The sequence below is a fragment of the Castor canadensis genome, chromosome 7, assembly GCF_047511655.1.
Source record: "Castor canadensis chromosome 7, mCasCan1.hap1v2, whole genome shotgun sequence".
Taxonomy (NCBI): domain Eukaryota; kingdom Metazoa; phylum Chordata; class Mammalia; order Rodentia; family Castoridae; genus Castor; species Castor canadensis.
In genome coordinates this window covers 134,850,016-134,877,379 of record NC_133392.1, presented here as the reverse complement: position 1 = coordinate 134,877,379, position 27,364 = coordinate 134,850,016, and the positions used below count along the sequence as shown (strand labels likewise).

The 27,364-nt window shown below is 51.4% G+C and overlaps 1 protein-coding gene across 3 annotated transcripts; it reads right to left on the bottom strand.

Moving 5' to 3' along the window:
- On the bottom strand, positions 1-27,364 carry Rspo1 (R-spondin 1). 3 transcript variants are annotated; one of them, XM_074080546.1, is made up of 7 exons: positions 27,085-27,364; positions 13,726-14,111; positions 4,446-4,505; positions 3,941-4,132; positions 1,825-1,974; positions 1,377-1,565; positions 1-673 (listed from the first exon to the last, which is right to left on the bottom strand). In XM_074080546.1, exons 2-7 carry the CDS (start codon positions 13,820-13,822, stop codon positions 516-518), a joined length of 846 nt encoding a protein of 281 aa, XP_073936647.1. In that variant the 5' UTR covers positions 13,823-14,111; positions 27,085-27,364; the 3' UTR covers positions 1-515. The 3 variants fall into 3 exon arrangements, with proteins under 3 accessions (XP_073936647.1, XP_073936646.1, XP_073936648.1); XM_074080545.1 differs by lacking the exon at positions 27,085-27,364 and adding an exon at positions 18,618-18,905; XM_074080547.1 differs by lacking the exons at positions 4,446-4,505; positions 27,085-27,364 and adding an exon at positions 18,618-18,905.

The window sequence follows — 27,364 nt, the reverse complement described above, 5'->3', positions numbered from 1 at the left end:
TGTCATTTTTTTTTTCTTTTTAATTTGAAATAAACCTTTAAGCAGTTTTCTGAGTCAGGTCAGCCCTGACACGTATCACAGATGCGTAACGACTCTCTCCAACCATCAAGTCACATAGCCAAGAATGCTGCACAGGGTTAGGAAGCCATTTCTCTGCAGTCCTCAAGCTTTGGCTCCCATCTACCACTCTACCACACCTGGCAGATGCAATCCCAGCAGCTCTTCCAGAAGGTTCCATTTGACAAAGTTTGGGTTTGAATGCTGGGAAATGTTCTCTCTGACGCATCAGAAACCAAGTGTATACTGCTGGGCCAATGGCTGAAAGTGTCTTCTGGTGGCCTCAGTTTGTGTGTGTGTGTGTGTGTGTGTGTGTGTGTGTGTGTGTGTGCGCGCACGCACGCGCATGGATGGATGGAGTGTGTGTACACATCCCCAGTGCTCCAGCTCCAAAAAACTTTCATCACACAGAGCAGCGCTGGGTTCTTCCACGTGGACCTGGAGGCTAGACGCTGTGCCTAGGTTGGCTCTGCAGATGTGAGTGGCCCTGCTGTCCCCGGCTGTGGCTGTCCCTTGCGTCTCTGGGAGCCGGAGCCTGCTTCCTTGCTCTCCTTCCTGGCCAGGTTCCTGTTGGCATTCTCTCGCCGGCCCTGGCCTCCCTTCCTCCTCTTCTGCCCTGCAACAACCCCGATAGTAGGAAGAATCAACAAACCATGAGCAGAGACCGTGGGCCCCAGGAGGGAGTGGCAAGGAGGCTGGGTGGGAAGGCAGTGGGAGGTTTGGAGACTCAGACAAGAGCTCCTCTGATCAGCAGCCACTTCAGAGGACCCTACAACATGAGTACTGAGAGAGGGCCCCAGGAGTCTTTTCTCCCCAGACCTCTCAATGCACACCACACACTTCCTCCTCCTCACATCTTCCTCAGACCTTGGCTCCCAAAGGGCCTTAGAGCATTTCCCAGTGCAGCTCATAGGATATGCCAGATAGCCCCCACCCCTACCCCTCACCAGCCACGTACAGGGCCAGGCAAGGAGCAGCAGACACCTCATTGTCAACTGCAGGCTGTGTGACATTGTTTGAATTATATGTCTCTGGGGTTTTGCTTAACTGCCCCCCTCCACATCCCACCCCAAATCTGGTCACTGAGGAAGGGCCCTTCTAATGTGAACATCCAGAACAAATGGGAAAATTGCAGAGAAGGTGACCACAGAAGCTTCTAGCATCTGCCACACAGTGTCCTGGAGGCACTGCTCTCACCAGGACATGGCTGCCAGTTTGGATACCATAGGGCTGAGTGGCAGACTTTCATTTGGTTTTGCCCTGTGCAATGGGCAGGACAGAGGTGACTGGACCCCAGGGAAGCAGAGGCTGCAGCTCACCCTCAGGACACGGTGTCCTCCGCACTGTGCACCTCCGAGTCTCCTTGGTGTCAGAGCAGGCAGTGTGGTCCCCCCCGGGAGCATGGAGCACCCTGCGCGTCCGCTCCTCAGAGCCCTTCCGGAAACCACAGAGCTTCTTCTTCTTGGAGCAGGGACCCCACGGGGACCACTCACTCATTTCACATTGAGCTGACAGGAAGAGGTGAAGATAGAGAAGAAGAGAAGGAGGGGGTCTCTTCTCCTTGCCTAGATCCCCCAGGGGAGCCTCACCCAACTAAATGCCCTCTACCTGGGCCTCAAGCCAGTGCATCTTTAGTCCAGAGAGCAGTAAAGGCCTCAGAGGAATCCCAGGAGATGTGTGTGGTGGGGAAGCTTTCTCTGTACAGTGCCCCACCTGCCCCTCTGCCTAAAGCCTGGGGCCCTCTGCCTGCAGCACCCAGGAGCTTACCAGGACTGCTGCACTCCATGGTGCCGTTGGCCGCAGTGGAGCCCTCAGGACAGGCTGGATAGCAGCGGCCCTTGTGCAAGTACAAGCCTTCCTGACACTTGGTGCAGAAGTTGTGGCTGAAGCAGGCCTCGCAGTGCTCAATCTTGCATCCTGAGGACAGGACCAGACTGGGGTCTGGCTCAGCCCAGAGCGGGCACAACCTCTCATCCCCATCCCCCAATGCCCACCAACCCATATCCACCCATATGGAGACTGGAACCTTGGCCTAGAGCTGTGATTACTGGGGTCTTTGGAGGGGAGGGAGAGCAGGGAAAGGGGCAGGACAGGATAGGGGACAGAGGCTGCAGTGGCTGATTTTGGGGGTTGTCTGAGACTCTTGGCCCCATCAGCTAAACCAAACCTGAACCCGGTCCCAGGCCCTGGAACCCAAAGGCCCAGGAGAGTTGGTTTCAGAGGAGGAGGGGACCCTCTGGGCTTGGGGGTGGGAGAGAAGTATTTCAGCATCTTGTGGTATACCAAGGATCCCCTAACCAGAGTGGAACTGAGAGGCAGAACAACCGCCAGGGAGCAGCTGTGTGGGTGCTCCCTCCCCCATTGCTGGGCATCCACCTCAACCCCAGTTCTCCTGCCCAGGGCAGAAAGAATCTGCTTGGAGGAGCAGGAGCAAGCCCAGGGCAAATTCCTCTCCCTGTGCAAGGCTGAGTTCCAAGAACCCTGTTGGTTGGTCTCTTGGGTCCCTCCCTACCTCCTCCCTGCCAGTTCCCTCCTCTGGGGGAGCTGGGCTGTACAGGGCTTGGCTGGGAACAGGCAGGCTTTCCCCCATCTCCCCCTCCCCAAGACTGTAGGAGGGGCTGGCTTCCTCTTAGTCCCTGGCACCTGAAGACCAGGCTGCAACTCTCCCAGGTACCACAGCCAGGAAACTACCCACCTAGTCCCCAGCATCCTGAGGGGCAAGATGGCAGCTCCGAGGTCCCATCTCCATCCTGCTAAGCTCCCCACCCACCATCCTCTGTACCTCCTGGTTCCTGTGGCTCAACCTCAGCCTTGCCACTCACCTTGCCTTCTTCCCTCCCTGATGCTCTGATTCCTGGGTTTGCTTGCCAATAAAATAAGAACCAAAATAACAATAGCAGCTACCATTTATTGAGTGCCAGACACTGACAGCTTTATAGGTATGTCTTATAATGACCCTAGAGAAAAATGTCTAGCACTCCCATTTTAAAGATGAGAGGCTGAGATAGGCTTAAGGTCATGAGATGAGCTAGTAGCTAGCCAAATTGAGATCAGAACCCAGTTGGCTCAGCGAAGGCCAATCATTCCCCTCTAAATTACCAGCAATGAGAAGGGTACCACCCCTTTAGCCTGTGTCCATCCAAAGGTTGCTATGAGGCTCAATGGCCTGGTATCTGGTAGTGTGTTCTACTCTCCAAGGCACTAAATGGAGGGGTGTTCATTGTGTGTCCCCCACTGTGTCACAGCTTCAGTTACAGAGATGGGATAGAGACAGAACAGCATGTACCTATAGCTGGGGTGGAAAAGCAGAGTCGGAAGGCCTGGGGGAGGGGGTGGGGAGAAGCAGATGACTGGCCAGTCTTGGACTTCCCTGCAGCCAACATGGAGCTGATGGGGGCTTCCTTCTGGTAGAAGTGGAAGGAGTAGAATGGGGGACTCAAGCACATCTCTGTGGCTGCAGTGCAGACAGAGGGAACCATGGTGAGGGCTGGAGCACAGATGGACAGGCTATTGCAATGGTCCAGGGGAGAGATGCTCAGGTAAGATGATGGTAGTGATGATGGAAGGAGGTAGAGCAGCCAGGATTTGGTTATTGGATGGGGGAGGGGCAGCACAAGCAGCTGTCAGAGCTGTGGCTTGAGTGACAAGTTGGGACACCTGTGAGAATACAGGAAGATGCAGGTGTGTCAGGAGGAGATGGATTCTGGCTTGAACATAGAGTTGGAAATGTGGGTAGGACATCTGGGGAGATGTCTGAACCAACAGCTTCAATGCCTTTTCTGGTGTCCACCTCTACACCTCTCACTGGCCACCAACAGTCCAAAGTACCCTCCCCCAGGATTCACAGCCTCTGGCGTCCCTCTCCAGCCCTGGCCACACTCACTGATGCACTTGTTCATGTCGGGGTTGCGGGCGTCGAAGTATCCAGGTGGGCAGGACGGCAAGCAGACGCCCACCTGGCGGATGTCGTTCCTCTCCAGCAAGATGAACAGCTTGGGCGAGCACTTAAGGCAGCCGTTGACCTCCGAGCAGAGCTCACAGCCTTTGGCACAGGCCTGGCTCCCCTCAGCACTGACTGCAGTTTGAAGCAAGGAAGAGAAGGCTGCTGTAGGGGAAACCCCATCTTCCCAGGCTCCCATAGGATAGGAGGTGAGCAGGTGGGGATTTCTATGGAGGGAATGTGCTTTTACAGAGCAGAGGCCAGGCTGGCAGCTCTCAGCAAGGCTGCTTTATGCATGGTCCCAGATCCTGTCTCCAAAGTCCTGGTGTGGATTTCCAGAGCCAGGACTCCTGAATCCCTCCCTAATGCCAAGCAACACCAGCTCACTCTGTAGGCCTGCTCCCCATCCCCAGAAAAATGACTAAAGTTACATCTTGTTGGAACTTACCCTGACTTTCCCCAGAGGAAGAAAATTTCAGCCTCAGGTATGGAAGGAGGGTTTTCATCTCTGATAAAGTTTTAAGGACAAGAGGAAGAATGGATTAAGTTATCTAAGAAGAGGACACCCTACCCAGAGACAGGAAGACAACTAAAATAATCTATGTCTAGAATGGTGGCCTCAACCTGGGATGATTTTACTCCCTGGGAGACCGTTGGCAATGTCTAGGGAACTTTTGGGCACTTAGTGGGTAGCGATCAGGAGTCTCCTAGACATCCTCCAAGAGAACAGCCCTCCACAACAAAGAACTATTTGGTCCAAAATGTCAATGGTGCCCAAATCGAAACACCCTGGCTTATGGGTGTCGTCAGAGGCACTGTGATCTCCTATCACAGCACCGAGTCTCAGAGCTTTGATTGTTGCCCGTCACTTGTTCAACCAATACTTCCCAAGCCCCTCCCATGTTCCATGTGCAGTGTGAACCCTAGGGTCAGGGAGGCAAATAAGTTCTGCCCCTCTGCAGAGGAGCTGGCTTTCAGTGGGGCAGATACCACAAACAGGTAAGTGCTGATAGCTGCAAATCCAGGCAGCAGTGGACTCAAGGTGAGAGGGGAAGGGCCAAGCATCCTGGCTCGCAGGTGAGAAAGTCGAACAAAATTCTGTCTAGTGGAGATGGAGAGAAAGGCAGATCTGAGAGAGAGGAATGGGGAGAAGCCTGAGGTGACTCCCCCATGTCTGACCTAGGGTGTGGGGGGACTGTGGAACAGACACTAGAAGAATCCCACATGCAGAGTCAAGCTGAGAAACCAAGAGAGAGGTTATGAGCCACTTGGGAGGACTTGGGCCTTCAGAAGCTTTGATGCAGGCTGGAGACAGAACTGGGAAAGTCAGATAGAGACATGAGGAGATGCTCAGCAGAGTGGACTCAGGCTCAGGTGGCAGACCCCACTGGGACTGGAGCCAAATTCCCAGTCTATAAGATTGGACAAAGCTCTTTCCACCCAGAATATGCATCCTGAGGGTTGCTGGGAGGAGGTGCCCCACAGCTGACTCCTGATTTCAGGAAATGAGGATGAGTTAGGAAGGAAGGCAGAAGGAGGAGGAGGATAAAAACACAATGATGGATTGTTACAACACAGCCACAATCATGATCATGACAGCTTATTACCAAGTGCCCAGCACAGATTCTGCAGTGAGCACAGTCCCTCAGTGCTTGAAAAGTAACTCACTTTGTCCTTCCAACAACCCATAGGGTAGGTATTATTGTTACTGGTGGGACTCCTCATTTTCACAGATGAGGAAATGGCAGGGTTAAATTACTCAACTCTGATAATCTTAGTCACTGTGTGTTCCAGGTAGAGGGAATGCAGTATACAAAAGACAGGTGTAAACCCGGTAATCCTAGCTCTTTGAGAGGCTGAGATCAGGAGGATCGAGGTTCAAGGCCAGCCCAAGCAAATAGTTCATGAGAACCCCCATCTCTAAAACAACCAGAGCAAAATGGGCTGGAGGCATGGCTTGAGCAGTAGAGCACCTGCTTTGTAAGCACGAAGCCCTGAGTTCAAGTCCCAGTCCTACCAAAAAAGAAAAAAAAAGGAGATAGATATAGGAGGACAATACTTGGAAATGGAAAGTAGGGCTAGATTGGATTTTTAAATATGAAATTTATTTGTATAGAATTAGTATTACAATTTAATAAAAATTAAAAATGAATATGATTCTTGTTGGGCTAGTTATTGCATGAGCAAAAATATTCCAGTGCCACATTAAAGTTTTGAGGGCATATTTGGGATTATTTTTCTACTTTGGCTCTTTCTTCAGCTGTGTTACAATTCAACAAGTCATTGTAGATTTTAGGTATACTTCCACTTCAAAGACACTAAATCCCTCCATGGATCACCAGAAATGAGTGCTCCCTCTGGGTTTTTGCCTTAGTTTCAATGGTTGAGGTGACCCAGGTGTCCCTCGTAGCTATGTTACCATATTCACTTGTCCCTTCTGTATCACCATTATGAGAGACACATTTGCAACGGCCACCTCAGAATCCCTCTGCCCAGTCACCCAGCAGTTCCCTGTGTGCATTTTTCTACACTGCTATCATTGGCACTGGCACAGAAAATGTGCCACACTCTAGCTCTGAAATTAATCCAACATGGCAGGAGTGTGGGGTGAATAGTTAGGCAGGAATGGAGAGGGTAGTAGGGCCAAACAAGGAAGGGTTGTGAATCTGCAGAGAAGTGTTCAGATATTATTCTAAAAGCAATGAAGAGTCACTGGGGAGGCTAAGACAGGAGACCCAGTCAGGACTCGAGCTCAGAAAGATGTCCAAGTTAGAACTCAGGGAAGTAGGTATGGTGGGGACCTGGAGTTGTTTGTTTTGAGGCGGGTCCAGCTATGTAGCCCAGGCTGGCCGCAAATTTGAGATCCTCCTGCCTCAACCTCCCAAGTGCTGCAATTACAGATGTGCATCACCTCATCCAGTTTAGGATTGTAAATTCCTATGCAGCCAGGTTTACACAGGAAAACTCTGTCTCAAAAAAACAAAAACCAACCAAACAAAACACTTCCAGGGAGAAGAACTGGAGCTGAACCAGAAGAAGGGAAAAGAGCAGACATGTGGAAGATGGTTGGATTTGCAGGTGAGGCACAGGGCAAAGCACTAGTACAGTCCAGGTAACCGCGAGATGCTGGACTTCATCACACAGCAGCTGTCTGCCCTCTGCTGAGGCACGGATCCCAGGAGCAAAAGTGGATTTGGTTGGGGAGGCTATAAGCAGTCAGGCTTAGATGTGCTTCCTGTGGGACACCCAGGGGACAGAGCCAATCAGGCAGTTGAACATGTGGGTCTAGAACTCAAGAGAAACATTCTGGCTGGAGGTTGAGATATGAAAACAGCTATGAAAGGCACATGAGTCTTGGAGATGTCAAGGAGAGTGCATCTAGGGTGGGAAGAGAACCTGACAGTTACTAGAAGGACAGAAAAAGAGCCAATTAGGATGTGGATGAGGAGCCAACGGACAGATGGGGACACCAAAAAGCATGCTGCATCGTGAAGTCAAGAGAAGAGCTCACTGGACAAAAAGAAGATGGTGTCAACATGTTAAATGCTCTTAACATGTCTCTGAGGCATCACATAAGGAGTCAGCAGCAGACTGTTGTTGGAAACCCCAATGTGGGGGGCAGTTTTAGGTGGGGAGTAGTGTGCAGTTACCGAGGAGTAAAACGAAGAAAGGAAGTAGTAGGCAGAAGGAGAGCCATCTCTTTCAAGAAGTTGGGCTGGAAATGTGGCTCAAGTGGTAAGGTAGCTGCCTAACAAGCAGGAGGTCCTGAGTTGGAACCCGGTACCATCAAAAAAACAAAACAAAAGTAAGTTGGTTGTGACAGTTGAAATATGGCTCAAATGGTAGAGCACCTGCCCTAACAAGTGCAAGGCCCTGATTTAAAAAAAAGAGAGAGAGAGAAGTTGGCTATGGGGGAAAGGAGAGTGTGGGGGTCCATTTGGACAGGCTGCTGCTGTTTCTGGTTAGATCCCGGGAGAGGATGAGCAGCCCAGGACAAAACTGTGGGGGTGAGGAGAAGGTCAGGGTGAGCCCAGGAGGTACCTGCACTTGGCAGAGAAACAGAAGAACAGGGGATTGGGAAAGAAGCTGAGGAGGAGACATGGAGAGGGGAGAGTGGACACAGAGAGTGGGGGAAGAAACCAGGTTGAGAGGGAGAGCTGTTCAGGAACCAGGGCTGGGAGAAGGCCAAGGTCAGTAAGCCCTGAAGTGAATCTTCAAGACTTGACTGCTGATGGTCACTGATCGAGTAACCTTGAGAAGGGCAGTTTCAGTGGAGGGGGCGGGAGCCAACCCACAGTGAACTGAGGAGTGAGTGGAAGAGAAGGAGGTGGGAGCAAAGCCAGGAAAGGGTCAGAAAATCAGAGAACAGAGACAGGTGCTGGTGGCTCATTCTGTAATCCTAGCTACTCAGGAAGCAGAGGTGGGGTATCATGGTTCGAGTCCAGCCCAGGCAACAAAAGCAAGACCCTATCTCAAAAATACCGAACACACAAAAGGGCTGGCGAAGTGGCTTAAGTGGTAGAGCACCTGTTTAGTAAGCTTGAGGCCCTGAGTTCAAACCCAGGTGGGGATAGGACTTGACAATGGGACTATGGCCTTGAATGCAGGATCTAAGAAAGATGGTGTCTGGAGGAGGCATAAGGACTCAAAGGGGAAATCAAAGCCCATTCTTTCCCCATTCACTGCATAGCTAACAGTTGTCCAGAACTGTGAGGGGCTGGACATGGAGGTACAGCAAGAAAGACCCAGCCAGCACTAGGGAAGCAGCGCTGGTTATATAATGTGGGAAGTAGCTGCAGAGGAGCGGCCTGGGCACTCACTCTCCAAGCCAGTCAGCTGAGGGAAGAGGGCACACCACACAGGAGGATCAGCCTATGCAAAGGCTCTGAGGCGCTGGATGACCTGGAGTGGCCACCAAGTGGAAAGCAGGGGTCTGTTCCGTTGGTGAGAGGGAGGAGCATGGAAAGTTCCCTGTTGTTGCTTTCATGATGGGGACCATGAGCTGGGGACACAGCCCTGCAGGCCTGGTTGAAGAGGCTGCATGGGCTCAGTGAGAGAAAAGGCAGAGAGGGCATGGAGTTTCTTTCCTGACTTCACATCCACATCCTTGTACACCTTGACTTTCCCACCCACCCACCTGACTCCCTCTGCTCCCAAGCTCTCTGCTTCACAGTCCCCCCTCCCCCTTTCTGAGCAGGCTGTGCCTCTGTGGTGGCCTTCTGCCTATGGCCTCCATCAATTTGGTACAAATCCCTGTCAAGCTGCTGCTGTAGTGATGGGTCTGGCCTAGTGCGGTTCAGCCAGCCTCTCCCTGAAAAACGGCTTCTGGCTCCCGAGGTCTTCACATCTTCCACCTCCCAACTGCCTCATCTCTCTACAACCAAAAATCTGATGTCATGTCCCTGCCTAAGACCATCAGTGGCTCCCTATCACCTACAGAAGTAAGACACAGCTTCTTGCCAGGCCTGAAAAGCTTTAATGAGCCAATTCCATCCACCTCCTCCTTAAACCCTACCCTTAAGCAATATCTGACTATTTTTGTTCTCTGGACACATCACACTGTTTCATACCTCTGTGCCTTTGCTTAAGTTGGCCACTCTGCCTAGAATGCTCAGTCTCCTACTGAGCCTTACAACTAAAGTCACCTTCTGCACACAATCTTCCCTGATCGTGCTTCCCTGCAAGCCTGGATAGTGTATTGCTCTGTGTTCTCACATACCCTGTACTTGAATCCATCATGACAAGTATCACCTCATATTGTTATTATCTGCTCATCCATCTTCTCCTACTAGGAAGAGCTCTGGAGGGTGGAGCCAGTTTTATTTCTGATTGGGAGGCAGCCCCTGCAGGGAAGGAGTGAGGATATGATAGAGGCATAGCTCTCAAGGAGCGTTCACTAAAGTGCGGGGAGCAGGACTGGAAATAGGAGTGGAACCCTGCATGGGTTGGGTGAGGTCTAGCAGTGGAGGAACTAGGTTCAGTAGGAGAGACATAGCTATGTTGGGGACTAGGAAGACAGGGAGTGGGCCTCAGGAAGGAGACCAACGAAAGGCAGGCAGCAATGTCCACAGGAGCTGGGTCTGTTCCTGGGGCCTCCTGGTATCCAGGACCATCTGCTGCATGCTCGATGAGCCCCTGGCAGATCCAAGAATCTTTAACTCAACGGTGAGCTGGGTTAGACCCTCTCAGTCCCAAGACTGCCTTTTAGGAAGCCTGTCACACACCACGCCCCACCCCGCCCTCTGTAACTGCACTGTGTGCCTGCAGGTCACAAATGGAAACCTTTCAGTGGCTCCCCATCACCTACAACCCATGTCAGGACAAGTCCAGACTCCTCAACCTGGCAAGGACAAAGAGCATCAGGACCTCTTTCCAGGTCTGCAGCATCACCTCCCCAGGCCCTTGGCTCTGCCCCAGCAGCTTGTGTGGCTCCCTCCTGATGGGCTCTGGCCTCTGGCCTCCTATTTGGGCAGCAGTGGGAAAGATCTACAGAGCGTGAAGCAGACAGGAGCACAGCTGCTCCAGGTAAGCCCTGAGTTCCAGAGCTCTCTGTATAAATCAGCTCCTGAGTCCACTAGCTGCACCCATCTCCTGATCAGAATCTAGGTCTCCTCCAGCTTCTCTGGGCTCTCCTAGTCACCCTTTCCTACTGTTGAAGCAGTCATGACACTGGAGCTCCCATCGCTGTGGGTTCCTCAAGATGCATCCCTGCCAGTGATGGGGTTCTGCTGGCTCTCAGTGGACATTTCCTGAATGACACAAGGAATGAGCAGGGATTCAGAGGGAAGGAGGACTCTCAATGGGCAGTGTGTGAGCAGATGCAGGCAGTAGTCATGGGCAACCAGAAGGGCAGGAGGGGCGATCTTGGCCTTCGGGGAAGTTAGGGCTCAGGGAAAGAATGCAGGGCTTCATGGGGGGAGGTGGGATGGGGGCTGGACTTACAGCAGGGGCCCTGAAGCCAGAAAGGACAGCAGCACTTAGAAGTGCTCAGGAAAGAAGGATTCTCTTTGAGGGTGGGGGAGGGAGGGAGGGGAGGGCTCAGTGAGGGACAGGGGCTCAGGAGGGGAGAAGGCCAGAGGGGAGAAGGAGTTTTATGAGTGAAGAGGGACTTAGAAGGGTCCCTAGTGAGTGGAAAAGGAGGAGGAAGAGGCCTTGGCAGGGGTCTTCATAGTTCATGGCCAAAGAGATGTTCTTTGTTCAATTCTTCTCCCTTTCATGCAGGGAGACCATCACGCAGACTTTAAGAGCTGACATTTCTAGGTCCGAAACTAGGGTTTGAAATCAGGGCCTTGCACTTGCTAGGTAATTGCTTTACAACTAGAGCTACTCCCTACTCCCCCAGTTTGTTCTTTGAGATAGGGTCTTCCTAACTTTTTGCCCTATTTAGCCTCAAACCATGAACCTCCTGTCTCCACCTTCCAAGTAGCTAGGATTACAGGCATGAGCAACCATGTCCAGCCAGGATCAGAATACTATCAGGTGGCTTCTGGCAGCCCTTCTGATATGTGGTCAAGGGAAATCAGACAGACTCAACAGCTCAATAGCAAGCCCACTTCTGTAATCCCAAACTGCCCAGAGCCCTTCCACACTGTTGAGGGGCCAGAGCAGCCACACATGAGTGACTTGGTCCTCCTTCTTCCCTTCCCCATTCCCTGAAAACCCAAGGGCAAAACAGTTCACAGTGTGGTTGTTTAGCCATGACTTGCATCCTGAAGTCTGCAAAGAACGTAATGCCTTACACAGTTAAATATGTTTCTAGGATTGTGATGTGACTCGGTGACAGAGCACTTGCCTAGACATGTGAGACCTTGGGTTTGATCCTTAGTACTGCAAACAAACTATATATCTGTGTGTGTGTGTGTGTGTAAATATATGTAAATCTATATGCATATATATGCTTATGTAAGCCTTTATTCCTACACAATTGCATTTCAGCTGTATCATATTAATTTATGGTTTTTTTTTTTTTGGTGATGTTGGGGTTTGAACTTAGGCCTTGCACTTGGCAAATGGTCTACCACTTGAGCGATGCCCCCAGCCCACATTTCAGCTTTCTGACTGTAATTTTTATGATCATTAGCTAACAAATATTGCCTAACAGTATATACCCTCACTTCTCCCTGAGTCTCTTGTTCATCCAGGACTGTCATTGTACCCCTGAGTCCCCCCACCTTGACTCTCACCATTGAGGATATCTGCTACCCACATCACTTGGTAATAAAGACTGGTTTCTGAGCTGCCACCGGATGTGGTTGTATCAAAAGTGGGTACATCAAAATGCTGCATTTGATGACTATGGCTGGCAGCAGCCCCTTACTGATACCCAGTCCAGTACTGCATATTTTAGTTCAATTTAATTGATGGCCTCTGGTTTAGGTAGGTGTGTTGCTCTGCACATATGAGCACAGGCAGAAACACTTGTGGGTATTGCTGACTTCTCTCTCTCTCTGACTCCCTCCCATTTCGGAAACAGAGGAGACTGATTATAAACCACTAAATAGCATCTGGCCCATGGAGTCCAAAATACTGGCCACAACAGAAGAGAAGCGAGGAAAATGAAGGCCTCACTGCTGATTGAACCTAACCGTCTCTAATTGTTTGTTAAGTCAGGGATTTTCAGCTTCACCAATTTTCTGAGCTTCTCTCCCTGGCTGAGTTCTGGCCTTGGCCGCTCCCGTGGAGACCCAACAAAACTCCATTGCCTTTCAGCCTTCCCTGATGTGTGTCAGTCAGGGAAAACTGAAGCAAGAGGCTGTTGGGTGAGACTTCAGGAAGACTTCCTGCCTGTGGGGGTGATGTCGAAAGAGAGCAGAGGCCTTGGGAGTCCAGAGGCCCCACCCCACCTCACGCCCTAGCAGGAGCCGTTCACACACAGGGACAGGAGACACCATGGACAGGCTAAGGAATGCCTAGGGGGTGGGGTCAGGCAGTTGATCTTGACCATTATCAAGCTCTGTGTTTAAGAGCTGGGTTCCAACACTCACTGTGTGTTTTTAGACCCATTTCCCCTTAGCATCCCAAGATGATGGGATTTGCTTTTCTTTTTAAGCTCAGTAAGCCTTTCTTCTGATGACACCTTACATGGAAGGCCAAAGGTGGGTGGGCCAGACTCCATCCTGCTTGCCTCCTGTCACACCTGTTGCAGCTCCCTGAATCCCACTGGGCCTCGTTAAACGCCACAGAATGGGAGAGACTCCTGACCCTCCTGCCTCCACTGTTCCTGTCCACAATCCTGCAGGGAAGCTTGGTGGCACTACCCAGATGTGCAGAGCCTCTGCCCAAAGGGACTGCACTTCAGCCATCTCACACACACACACACACACACACACACACAAGGCATGCCCTGAACTTCTCGGCCTGTGAGGTGAGGAGCAAAGAAGCATGCTGGGTAACCCCTGCCCACCCCGTCCCAAGTATCACCATGGATACCACACAAAGCTGGGGTTAAGTCAAAGGGCATAATCCACAAACTAGATCCTCACAAACCAGGGCTTAATCCAGAAGCAGAGTCTATGAAGGGGAAAACAGACAAAATGAGAAGCCTCCAGAGTAAGTAATCTCAACAAGCCAATCCACCAAGTGGATAATCCACAGTGAGAACAATCTATTTTGGAATCTACAAAGCAGGAATCAGCCACCACAGGATGAAGGTACCTGAGGCCCCTACTCCCCGGTGGCCCACTCCCACGCCAAGGCCATTGGTGGTCCAGCCCCGCTCCAATACTCACTCCGCCTCTGCCTCTTGCCCTTGATCCCCCGACTACTGCCGACAGCGAGGTGCACCCAGCTCAGAACCAGGGCCACTACACACAGCCCAAGCCGCATAGTCACTCGCCAGCCCCAGGCCCCTGGCAGGAGGGGTGGTCTTGGCAGGGCTCGGGCTAACACCTCTGGAGCTGGGGCCGGGACTGGGGCTGGGGCAGCAGCTGGAGGCCCAGGTCTGGGCTGGAGCCCAAATCCACCATAATCTCAGTTGGGGACAGAAAGGGCATGGAGAGCCCTGTTCTTCATCAGCACACGGAGGTCCTCAAAGAGAGTGGTCCTTGAAGCTACCTCAGAGTGTCACATAGGAGATCTCTTTGTCACTTCAACAGGGAACACCCTGAAAGCCAGCCTGTGGAGAAGGAGAGAGAAGGCTTAATTCTGGGGTATTCTGGGACCCCCATTCTTCTCATCCTACCTCCAGATGTGTTTCCTTCCCCAGGAGACTGTGAGATCCCCAGAATGTTTGGGCACCACAAGGACCCCACCTGGCACCCCTGAGAAAGAAATCTGTTTTTTCTGTCTCACAGAATTCCCCACCCCACAACTGGAGCCAGCTACCTCAGTAGCTGGAATATGGTGAACACTCAAACTGAACTTGTGGATCACAGCCAGCCCCACTCTTGACTAATATTGACCAGCTCCTAACTGGAAGTCCTTCTTTAAGTCTACCCTACAGACCTCATGCTGCAGTAATAGTCTGCCATTTGAAGAGGAGTTCCTTTGTTTTTCCATGAGTGACCCCTCAGCCTGTTCTTCCCAATGCTGAGTCACCCATGTGCCTTTCACCTGTCCTGAAGCTACAGCAGTGGTCCCCCCCAGCAAGCTGGCAGACTCTGCAGGGCTCTCCTGGGTTGGCGGGAGAAAAGGAAGTAAGGCTTCCCCCGGCCACAGAAACTCTGACACAGCAGGCCCGGCGGGCCTGGCCTTTGTGAGGGGATAAAAGAGGCAGCAATGCCTGCCCAGGCCAGAGACACACAGAATGGTGATAATCCCCCAGCCTCGTGAGAGCCAGGGCTCTGGACCAGGCGGCTGGGGTGATGGGGGCAGGGAGCTGGTCCCTCCCAGATGAGATGTGTCTGGGAAGTTGGACTTCTGAGCCTCAGAACCCAATCTGGGAGCGAGGAGGAGAGCTCTGCTTCCTACGCACACTCTTACAACAGAAGCCTGTCCACGCACTGCCCCCCTACACCCACCCATGCTCACAGAGATGTGAAAAACACCCAGCATGTGGCCTGTGGCACAGGAAGCTCGGCAGATGCCAGGGAGGCACCACCTTCCTGTCCACTTTGCCTTTGGACAAGTCATTTAGCTTTTCTGAACCTCAGTCTCTTTATCTATGAAATGGGGGTAACTGGGCTTACTAATGAGAACTCTGAGATGCTAGTGTAGATTCCCTCTACCCCAGCCTTCCCCTCATCTGAATCCTTTCCCCTCACAGCTCCTCATTGCCCAGTGCACCCCCTTCCTCTCAGTGAGGCCCCAGTGGAGCCCACCTGCACAGGAGATAAATCATTATCCTGGAGGGAGTTCGGTGCCTCCCTCCGAAGCCTCTCCCACTGGCTTTGAAGGCCAGACACACTCAAGTGGTTAAGCTGCCTGTGAGAAGTGTTTACATGAGGCTGATGGATCCCACCTGGTGCTGTGGCCAGAGCCAGCAGAGATGCCCCCAGCCGCCTCCAGTGCCCTGTCAGCTGCCAACCCCTACAGGCCCCTCACTCCAGCACTCCCTGCGTGACCTGCCAAAGTCTTCCCACCCTCTCTAGCCCCCCTACGTACTCCCATCACCCACAGTCTGTGGGTGTCCAGCCAAGTTTACCAACTGGGGTCTTCAGCCCCATGCACGCAGCCTCAGAGGCTGGGTAAGAGAGCCTGATGATTAGGGAATAAACTTCAGAGTCAGACTGCCTGCCTTTGAGCTCTGGCTCTGTTACTTAGTAGCTGTGTTACCTATCCTTAGTTGCTTAGCTGGTCTGAGCCCATTTCCTGATCTGCAAGAGGGTTGCTTCTTTATTGCTTACGTGAGTTAATACAGGAAACTACTTCAAATGGTGCCTGCGTATAGAGAGGTCTCAATATCAGTTGTAGTTCTCATTCTGACCTATACGCCTATGGTCATTTTAAGCAATATAAACATATTTGGTTTAAAAAAAACCTAACCATATTTGGTGTCTTCTGGATACAGCCTTAATACTAAAAACTGGCATGTAATTTCCATACTTGGGTTTATCTTTTATTTTTTGGTAGCACTGGGATTTGAACTCAGGGTTTCATGCTTGCTAGGCAGGCCCTCTACCACCTGAGTCACTCTGCCAACCTTGCATTTATCTTTATGGTCAACTGCCTGGGTCCCAAAGTGACTACTCCACTTTAGGGTTTACCTCTAACTGTAGCATTTATTGGATGGTGGTGTGAGGACCCCAGCAGACCTACTCCGTCAGTCCTCATATTTGTAAACACTGCATCAGATGAACTTGGTGCTAAACCTGGGTCTGCCAGACTTTGCTCACTGTGCGGTCCGTTTCCCTGGGGTCTCCAGGGAGGAAAAGGTCTCTTAGGCATATCTGAGCTTTTTGTGCCTGCCCGCAAGATGCCTGGCTCATCAAGGATCAATACTCAGCTCCCACACTCTCCCTGCCTCCCGGACCCCTCAGTCCTCCCGGGTTCCATCCTTCAGCCCGGCCCTGGCCATACTCAACACAGGCCCTGCCTGCAACAAGCTTCTAGCCCACCACACCTGAACCACTAGTCAGCTAGGAAACAAGGAGGATCAGATGGGAATTTTGTTGGAGCAGGCAACGCTGGCTTCCCTCAGCTCCGGGATGAGGAGAGTTTCAAGCACTTCTTGAAACAAACACACACACACAGTGCATCTGCTGGGGACATCTCTGCTGGCTCCAGCCACATAAGCCACATATGTGCACCTCTGCGTATTTGGAATCAACCTTGTAAAGGAGCTAAGACTTCATCCACAGGTGTGTGTGTGTGTGTGTGTGTGTGTGTGTGTGTGTGTGTGTGTGTGTGAAGCAAGCCTGGCTGTGTTATAGGCATACCAGAAGGCAAATGCCCATTTAGAGGAGCACCTGCTATTCAGTTCCAGTTGATTTTGATGGGCATAAATCAAGGCTTAATATTGTCAGATCTTCTGATATTTTTAACGAGAGGTTGAAAACTAAGGATCTTATGTGAAATTTGATTTGAAACATTACAGGTCTATAGGAACCCTGAATACAAAGCTCCTGAGAGCCACAGGTCCCTGCCTCAAACGCTCCTCATCCCTCAGCTAGAGTCTGGTTCCACAGTCACACTGGAACATGGAGGACATGAACTGGGCCAGGGACAGGAACTAGGAGCAGACAGCTTTCTTTTAAGTAGCCTGACCTTATTTCTACCTGTCTGATTTCCTTTGGGCCTTGGCTGCATGGCACAGACAGTTCACTGTGGTGGGCTCCTTACTTTACTCAGATGGAAACTGCTGGCAGGGTTCAAGGCCCCAGACATCGGTGGGGGTGAAGGATTCTTGTCTACTGGGTGCCTCCTCCTACCTTCCATGTGTTGGAGGAAGGTAGAATTAGCCCATTTTGGGGAGGGAGGAAACTGGCCCTGAGAGGTTACAGGTCTGGGTGGTTTTAGACCTAGTCTGTTACCCAGGACTGGGTGTGGAGAGGGTGTACAAAGTGCAGGGAGCTGAGGAGTGTAGGCCCCCCCCAGCTTGGAGGAATGGGCCTGCGCAGGTGGAGAACCTGCTGAAGGCTGGCGGCAGACCACAGAAAGAGGCTACCAGGGGTAGGAACGGGAGAACCCAGGTTGGGGAGGGGGCGCCGCTGGAGGAGGAGCTGAGGGCGGGAATAATTTCACCTTCTCTCCTGCAACACTCTCAGGATGAATTGGTGCTCCGTCAGGGGCCCGAATACTGACCCCAAAATGTAAACCATCCAGATAATTTCTCATTAGCCCTTCTCAGGCTAAGGGCTGGACAGTTTTGGCCAAGGGAGCGGGCGGGTGGGGACAGAAGAATTGTTGGGCGGGGGCGGGACCAAGTAAGTGTCTACGGGACCTCCTGTCGGGATTAGCTTGTCCCCCAGAGTCAAGCCAGGTGCTGCCTCCCCATCCTCCACCCCCCACACACAAAAAAAACAAGGGCAGCTGAGAAAGTCTCCTTCACACCCCTCCATCACCACCCCAAGGGCTCACATTCATCTTCCCTCCCCACTCTCCCTGGGGGCCCCGACAGGTGCCCAGGGAGAGACGAACCTGGAGTCCCGCTGGCTACCCCCCCCCCAGTCAAGAGACCTCTCTCAGTTACAGTGGTCACTTTCACAAGAAACCCCTGCCCCCAAGCGCCCGCCCCCAGAATGCATCCTTGCGCTCCAGAGCCCCGGGTACACTCAGCCCCACCTCTCCCGGACCAAGCTGTACCATCCATTCCCGGCGTCCGACCCCTCGGGCCACACGCCACCTCGCTGTGTACCCAGGGCCGCAGCGCACGCTGCCTGCCACGTCGGACCCGGGCTGAGGGTCACCCGAGATCATGGGACTTGGGGGATTCCGAGGTGATCAGTCCAGGGATCATAGCCTCTGGGTTGGAGAGGGCGTAAAATGGGACTGGTGGACCCGGGAGACTAAGGAGTTTGGGGGATTGAGTGGCCCCCGAGGCAGTAGAGACTGGGCGGCAAGACTTGTAAGAGGGGGTCCAGGAAGTGTCGCCTTCCGCTCGATGACCGGAGAGCAGCGGACTCCCCTTCCTCTCTTTCTCTGGCTCCCCCCAACCCAGCTCGGCTCAACCCCGACGGGAGGGCCCGCGGCGTCCCCGGTCCCGGGGAAGGGGGCGCCGGGAGGGCGACTGTGGGGAACTCACCTCCGCGCTGCCAGCCGCGGCGGGGCAGGCCGGGGAGGGCGAGGGCGCGGCCCGCTCTCCCGCCCGCCCACCGCAGGACTGTCCCGGGCTCCCGGCTCGCCCGCCCGTCCCCAAGTTGCTCAATCTGCGGGTGGCTCACGCCCTCCGGGGCCAGCGCCCCACCCGGCGCATCGGTGCTGGGGGCGGCTCGGCGGCCCTGGCTCTCCGCACCCCGGGTCTGACGCCGTGCTCCGCTGGCCGCCCCCGGCGTTTGCGCTCCCCGTCGCGCCTCTGCTAGGTCGGAGCTCCCAAGCCCGAGAAGGGCCAGTCCTCCGCTCGCTCGCACGAGGGAGGGAATCCCCCACTCCGCGGTCCCACCCCCGAGCCGGCCCCCCTTCCTGGGATCCACAAGAAAAAACGGACTGGAGCGCTGGGCCCGGGAGCCCGCAGCCCCCTCCCGCGCGCGCTGCGCCCTGAGTGAGCGCGGGGTTGGCAGAGGGACAACTCCTCAGCACCCTGGCGCAGACCCTTGGCTCTTGTCGCCTCTCCCCACTCCACACCCGCACTTAGGGGATTCTAAGTCGCCAAAGCACCCGCAGCAGTTTAGCGCATCGTGGGATGAGAATAGGGCCGAGGACCATCGCCAAACCTTGGTTTCCCCCATCGGGAACCTGGAAAATGACAAGAAATAGACTGACTCCACAAGTTTTGTGGTCCTGGACACACCCTTCTTTCATTCAGGGTCAAATCTTCACAGCATCTTCCCAGTTCAGAAGAAATCCCAAGGATACTATCCTGAACATCCAGGTGAGGACAGCTCCACACTCAGGTGGTTCCACAGTGAGGGACTTTACTGAAGTACATATCCAAATGCTGTATCCAAATCCCTGCTCCATCACTTGCCAGCTGTGTGGCTATGCTTAAGTTACTTAACCTCTCTGAGTCTTGGGGTCTTCATCTGTTTTGAGGGTTCTGTGAAATGAAGGATGCAAATGCTTGCTTGAAGGATGCAAATGCTTGCTGAATGGCAAGGAACTGTATACATGTTTGTGGGATGAGCATGGAAGGGCTGCAGACACCTGCAGTGACACAGATGATGTCGAGTCAAGCCTAAAGAGGGAGGGAGGGAGACTGGCTTCAAGGGGTGGCAAACAGCTGCTCTCCAGCCTCACTTCAGAATGGGTGAAGGAAAATGAGCTAAAACTGCAGTTAGCCGAGTTAAGCTAGAGCAGGAAAGATGGACTGCGTAGGGGCTGAGTAATCAAGAAAGGCTGTGGAATCTCCTTGGGGGGGAGATGACTATCGAGCCAGGGGCACAGGGTCATTTACAATGACAGGGGAATGGAAGGAATGGCCCTGGGGGTGTCCTGATGGCCACGGAACAGGGACAGTGGATAGCCAGGGAAAGCTGTTGGATCCTAAATGCCCAGTGTCTGGGCTTTCACAGCCAGAGTGTTGCCAAGTTTGCAGGAGGCAAATGGCCATTTCTGAGTTGGTCCAGGGGTCCCTCCTACCCAGTCTCAAGCCCCTCCCCCTCCCCTCTGCCCTGAGCCTTTTCTGTGTCTAACCACCCTTGGCTGCGCTCTGTGCGTAATCAAACAGCCCCAAATGCTGAAAACTCAGTGTTTATTTTATTTTATTTTTTTACACACTTGCATAACTCCCTGACAAGCCACGCCAGGCGTTAAGCTTTTGTTTGGTTTTATTTTGTTGCATTTGGTGGGGGGGGGGGGGAGAGAGAAAGAGAGAGAGAGAGAGAGAGAGAGAGAGAGAGAGAGAACACAAAGAGGAGAGAGAGAAGAGAATAGAAAAGATAACCCAAACCACCCAGCCCTAGAAGCAGGCTTAGGCCAGGCAGTGGGCTCTGGTTTCCTGCCTAAGGAAAAAGTCTGTGGGAGTCCAGGGGCCTAGCTACTAGGCTCAGGAGTGAGAGAGAAAAGGAAAAAAGCCACCTAGTCAGAAAATGGGGAATTAGAACCGTGTGACAGAATAGGTGAATGATAAAGAGCATTCCTTGTGCATCTGATATGCATCAAGGCTGTGCTTTGCATATGTACTCCGTTACCTAATTTTAATTTCTTTTTTCCTCCCTCCCTGCTTCTCCCCCACTTCTTAGCCATGTGTATGCTAAGCCTCCGAGACATTGAGTAAACTGCTCAGACACACAGCCTGCAAAGTGGCCAGACCAATGTGGATTATGCCAAATGACTTAATAGTTTCCCCCAATGAAGTTTGGTTGCACATGCTGTTGATTCTGCCTAGAAATTTCTTCCCTGACCCTTCCCTTGTCCCTTAAAACACCCACATGAGGCTTTATCTGGCCACCCTGAAAATCGGTTTCACGTTCTTGAGCTCCTGAAGGGCAGGGATGGTACCTGGTTCATGCTCCTGGCATTGTAGACAGACTTCATTGATGTTTGGTGACCTTGAACTGACTGGCAAGACTGTGACCTTTGTAGTCCTTCAGGCTTGCCCGGGCGCTACCCCAGGTCACCATCATCACTCACCCAAGCCTAGGTTGGCATTCTCATTAGAAGATCAAAAGCCAGTGGGCCTGGGTCACAGTAGCCGCCCCTAGACATCAGCAAGCTCCTCATTCCGTGTGTCATCCTTCTCCTGGCAGAGACTGCTTAACTCTTTAAGCATGATGCATTCAGCTGCAAGCAGTAAAAACCAACTCAAAATAGCCCAGAAAAAAAGAGCGACTTACTGTATCATGTGTCAAGAAGGACACTCAACAACTCCATCAAGAACCATGGCCTGGCTGTGCATAGGTGGCTCACGCCTGGAATCCTAACTACTTGGGAGGCTTAGTCAGGAGGATCATGGTTTGAGGCCAGCTCAGGGAAATAGTTAATGAGATCCCCATCTCCAAAATAACCAGAGCAAAATGGATTGGAGCTGTGGCTCAAGCAGTAGAGCACCTGCTTTGCAAGTGCAAAGCCCTGAGTTCAAAGCCTAGTCCAAAAAAAAAAAAGGAGTTAATGGGATTGCCTGCCAGTGAACCAATTACAGACAAGGGGGCTAATACTACTAAAATTAGTTTAAACTGCTCAAGATTTACCTGAATTACCTGGGGGAGGGTGTTCCCAGACAAAAGCAGAACTCTGTTCGCACTGAAGAAGGGCTGTAGCAGGTAATGTCTGTGACCATTACTGTTACTCCAGGGAGAACAGACTTTGTTATTGTCAATTGACATCTTCTTCCCTGAACACCCTCATCCCTCTGACTCTTTTATTCCTTAGGGGTCTTGTCATTCTCTTTCATGGAGGTGATCCTCACATGGAGGCTAAACACAAGGACCTCGAATCAGCCCTGACTTTGAAGTCTGTCTCTGCCATGACTAGCTTAATGTCATGGGCAAGTCACTTTACCTGCCCAAGCCTCAGTGTCCTCATCTGTAAAATAGGAATTCAGTGGTAACAATATCTACCTGATCACAGGTCCTATGGGGAGACTATAATAATACATTTGGGAAGCTTAGCCCAGACAGAAGGTCCTGAGTACACACTGGTTTTTAGTATTAGCTATAATCTTGTCATGTCATTCATCAGCTATTAACACAGTGCTCCCACATCCGAGGTGGCAGACTGGGAACAGAAGATAGAGAAATGAACTTCAGCTGACAGAGTAACTCAAGTGCACCTGCCTAGCACAAGCCTGAGGCCCTGAGTTCAAACCCCAGGACTACCAGAGAGAGAGAGAGAGAGAGAGAGAGAAATGACCATCACCCTGTTTGCCTTTCTAAGGTGCCCCTGATCTAGGGGAGAGGCAGACTCATCAGAGTCTACAAGGTAGATGAGATAGTGACGGTACACACAGGACAGGGGAGCTTGACTCCAAGAAGTCAGGCAAGGCTTCTCCAAGGAGGAGATGCTGCTGGAGAGATTAACTGGCATTTCCTACATGTCTGAGATTTAAAAAGGCCTTCCAGGCAGAGGGAATGGCAAATGCAAAGGCCCTGAGGTCTGATCCATAGTGGTGCCTTTAGAGTAATCAGTAGTTCTGCTTTGTGGAGAGAAGTGGGAGAAGGGCAACAGGTGAGGTCCTTTCTGAAGGTCCTATTAAAGAGAAGGCACTTAGCCTTGAGGGCCGTGGCAACCCTGAGGGTTTGTGGGCTAGAGAGAGGCAGGAATAGAGTCATGCTTTGGAAGGGGTGCCTTGCAGCTCTTGCAAAGGCTGAACTTTAAGGGAAATTACAGGAGGGGCTGAGATCTCAGTGTTCCTTTTGATCTCCCCCAGAGGCCCAGCAAACACAACCTTCCCAGATTCACCACCTTGCCACTTGGGTTCCTCCGACCCACAGCAATACATTGTCTGTCTGGAAAAACCACTCATTCCCCACCTGTGGGTGGGCATCAGCTCTTCCCCCCACCCCACTTGGTAACATTCCTATACCTCCTGCAAGTGCTTGCTTACTTGCTCTGCTCTTAAGGTTCAAATCATTCCCCTCCCTCCTCTGGGTACATCTCCCCTGCTGCCTCCCCTGCCCTGCAGTGCCTCCTGGGCGCTTTGGAACGTGCCCTCTTGAGATCAGGCTTGAGCATCTCTCAGGGACCTTGCTCCCCACTCCGACACTTCTGGGACCTTGTAGACAATGTGGGTATCCTTGTCCGCACTCCCATGGCCACCTCCTCTTGGCCTCACCCAAACTGCTCCAGCCCTGAAATTGCAGGTGATAAGATCTTCTGACTCTCCCCTTACTTCTTTTTCTTTTCTGTTTTTATAGATACAGGGTCTTGCTATGTAGCCCAGGCTGACCTCAAACTCAAACTTCTGCCTCAGCCTTTGGAGGGCTAGGATTACAGCAGAGAGTCACTATACCTGGCTCACTACCTCTTAATCAGTTTCTTGGCATTGCATCTACTGAACAATGATTTCCACATTGTTCTTCCTCAATACCTCACTTGCCCACAGACCCCCTACCACCTCCTGCCAAGTGCCAAGGCCTGCTGGAGAAACCCCCAGCTACCTCGGATGGTGGAGCCATGGCAAGTCCTCAGCAAGTCTCAGTGGAAGGGCGGATGGCCTGTAGGCTTCACTCAGAACTTCCCTGCCTGCCCCCATCCTCCTCTCTCACCTCTGTTCTCCTCATCCAGACAGCTCAGATAGCCACTGTGAGTCTTCTCATTTTCTGCCCTGGAGCTAACCATTTTTTCCTTGCTCTTTTAAAATTTTATTCCTTTCTTTTGTGGTGCTGAGGATGGAACTGGGGGCCTGGCACATGATAGGCAAGTGCTCTACCACTGATCCACATCTCCAGCCTTAAAATTAAACTCCTTATTATTATTATTATTTTCTTTCTTTGGGTTCCCTCAAAAAATGACTCCTTTTTACTTTTTTTTGGGGGGGTTGGGACTGGGATTTAAACTCAGGGCTTCGTGCTTGCAAAGAAAAATTAAACTCTTGATTTCTACACAGCACCTCTTTCTCCCTAGTTTCCCCTTGGTAATAGCAGTGAACCTAATAAAGCAGGAAAGTGGGGGTGGTTTTCTACTTCTCCTCTCTCACTTCCCATAACCCCTCCATTGGCAAATTCTGTTGACTCTACCTCCAGCACCTTTCCCAAGACGTCCTCTCACTACCACCAGCCATCCTCGCTGCTTACCTGGATGGTTGTTGGCACCTCCCCGCTCCTCCCCTGCTTCCACTCCCCCTACCAACACTTAAAATCACAAAGCAGATCCCATCACTCAAACCCTGTCCAAATCCTGCAGTGATTTTCCATCGCACTTTGAATCCAATCCAAACACCGCGCCGCTTCCCTCCCGCTTCATAGATCATCCCCCCTCCTATCCCCTGCTTCAGCCTACTGGGCTGCTTCCAATTCTTTGATAATTCCCAGCTCTCTCTGGCCCCAGGGCTTTTGCACAGGTCCTCTGCCAGCTTGCCCTTCCCAGCACTCTTCACCAGAACTACTGCTTTTCTTCTCTCCAGCCTCAGCTTGAACATGATTTGGTGAGGACACTTCCTGACCTGCCATCTAAGCTCCACCACCCATCATTCAACACCACACTTCCTTCCTGCTTTATTGCATCCCAAGTTTTGTCTTCGTTGACATCCGTGCTCCTCTGATAGATGGCGGTCGTGTGAAGAACCCTCCTCTTTGCCTTCAGTCTCCCTGCGCAACCCATCGAGAAGGTCCCCAGCAACCTCCTAATCACTGCGCACCCTGGCTCCTCTATCCGGCCAAAGCGCTCCACACCTCCTCCTCCTTGCTCTGCTCCTCTCTCCTGACCTAGTTCCTGTTCCTTGTCCTTCTGCCCACTTCTCCTAGCCCTAACTGTGAACAAACTCAGGGTGATTCCTAGTCCTCTGCTCTTCTCTTGAACTAAAATAGACTGAAAAGCACAATGCCCATTAGTAAGAAGAGTCAACTTGGCTAGGCCATAGTGCAAACATGCCTAGATGTTTCTCTGAACTAGTTTTTTTTTTTTCTTTTCTTTTCTTTTATTATTCATATGTGCATACAAGGCTTGGTTCATTTCTCCCCCCTGCCCCCACCCCCTCCCTTACCACCCACTCCGCCCCCTCCCTCTCCCCCCCAATACCCAGCAGAAACTATTTTGCCCTTATTTCTAATTTTGTTGTAGAGAGAGTATAAGCAATAATAGGAAGGAACAAGGGGTTTTGCTGGTTGAGATAAGGATAGCTATACAGGGAGTTGACTCACATTGATTTCCTGTGCATGTGTGTTACCTTCTAGGTTAATTCTTCTTGAACTAACCTTTTCTCTAGTACCTGTTCCCTTTCTCCTATTGGCTTCAGTTGCTTTAAGGTATCTGCCTTAGTTTCTCCGAGTGGAGGGCAACAAATGCTAGCTAATTTTTTAGGTGTCTTACCTATCCTCACCACTCCCTTGTGTGCTCTCGTTTTTATCATGTGCTCAAAGTCCAATCCCCTTGTTGTGTTTGCCCTTGATCTAATGTCCACATATGAGGGAGAACATACGATTTTTGGTCTTTTGGGCCAGGCTAACCTCACTCAGAATGATGTTCTCCAATTCCATCCATTTACCTGAGAATGATAACATTTCGTTCTTCTTCATGGCTGCATAAAATTCCATTGTGTATAGATACCACATTTTCTTAATCCATTCGTCAGTGGTGGGGCATCTTGGCTGTTTCCATAACTTGGCTATTGTGAATAGTGCCACAATAAACATGGGTGTGCAGGTGCCTCTGGAGTAGCAGTCTTTTGGGTATATCCCCAAGAGTGGTATTACTGGATCAAATGGTAGATCAATGTCTAGCTTTTTAAGTAGCCTCCAAATTTTTTTCCATAGTGGTTGTACTAGTCTACATTCCCACCAACAGTGTAAGAGGGTTCCTTTTTCCCCGCATCCTCGCCAACACCTGTTGTTGGTGGTGTTGCTGATGATGGCTATTCTAACAGGGGTGAGGTGGAATCTTAGTGTGGTTTTAATTTGCATTTCCTTTATTGCTAGAGATGGTGAGCATTTTTTCATGTGTTTTTTGGCCATCTGAATTTCTTCTTTTGAGAAAGTTCTGTTTAGTTCACGTGCCCATTTCTTTATTGGTTCATTAGTTTTGGGAGAATTTAGTTTTTTAAGTTCCCTATATATTCTGGTTATCAGTCCTTTGTCTGATGTATAGCTCGCAAATATTTTCTCCCACTCTGTGGGTGTTCTCTTCAGTTTAGAGACCATTTCTTTTGATGAACAGAAGCTTTTTAGCTTTATGAGGTCCCATTTATCTATGCTATCTCTTAGTTGCTGTCTGAACTAGTTTTTAGATGAGATTGACATTTATTTATTTGGTGGGACTGGGGTTGAACTCAGGTCAGGGTTTTGTGCTTACAAAGAAGACACTCTACCACTTGAGCCATACCTCCAGCCCATTTTGCTCTGGTTATTTTGGAGATGTGGGGGGGAAGAGCTCTCTCAAACTATTTGCCCAGGCTGACCTTGAACCATGATCCTCCCAATCTCTGCCTTCCAGGTAGCTAGGATTACAGGTCTGAGCCACTGGCACTTGGCAAGATTAACATTTAAATCAGCAGATTTTAAGTGATGGGGGTGGACCCGACCAAATGAGTTGAAGGTCTTAAGAAGAGAGGGAAAACAAAACAAAACAAAAAAAGGGCTGCTCTGAGAACTATAAGGAAGTCTGACAGCAGACTATCTCAGACAAACTATAACACCACCACATCCCTGGTCCTCCAACCTACTGGCCTGGCCTGCTGGGATAATTCAAAGAGACAGAGAAGGAAAAAGAGATAAACAAGAGGCAAGGAATGTGGGCAGACTGTAGAAGGTAAGAAAGGCAGGAAACAGACCTTCCCCAGACCCTCTGGAAGAAACTACTCACTTTAGATGTCTGCCTTTAGAAGCATAAAATGATGGCTCGGTACTGTTTTGAGGCACCAAGTCTTTGACATCTACCTGTCTGTCTAGTGCATGGGCCTGAGGGCCAGGACAACTAAATTCTAATCCCAAGTCTGCCACTTGCTGGCAGGGTGATCTTACCTGTGCCCCTTGATATCTCTCAACCTTCGTCTTCTGCAGTCCTCCGAGTCAATGGCTTCTCCTGCCACCCATCTGCTAAGTTAAAACTCCAAGGGTCACCATGGCTTTGTCTTTGCTTTATTCCACTCTACAGATCCTTTGGCAAATCTTCATTTCTCCCTCCAGGATGGATACACACTTCAGGCTCCCTCCCTTCTACCATCACCTAGGTACACAGGAGCCACCATCACCAGCCACCACACTCTTGGCTGGCCTCCAGCTCCCCTTCTGCCCCTCCATG

What these genes read in the sequence shown, in the direction of transcription:
- Rspo1 (XM_074080546.1), bottom strand. Translation starts at nt 13,822, where the DNA reads ATGCGGCTTGGGCTGTGTGTAGTGGCCCTGGTTCTGAGCTGGGTGCAC. An exon ending in TTCCTCTGGGGAAAGTCAGG is followed by an intron (nt 4,133 to 4,445) that starts GTAAGTTCCAAC and finishes TTCAAACTGCAG; the next exon opens with TCAGTGCTGAGGGGAGCCAG. An exon ending in CGACATGAACAAGTGCATCA is followed by an intron (nt 1,975 to 3,940) that starts GTGAGTGTGGCC and finishes TCCTGTCCTCAG; the next exon opens with GATGCAAGATTGAGCACTGC.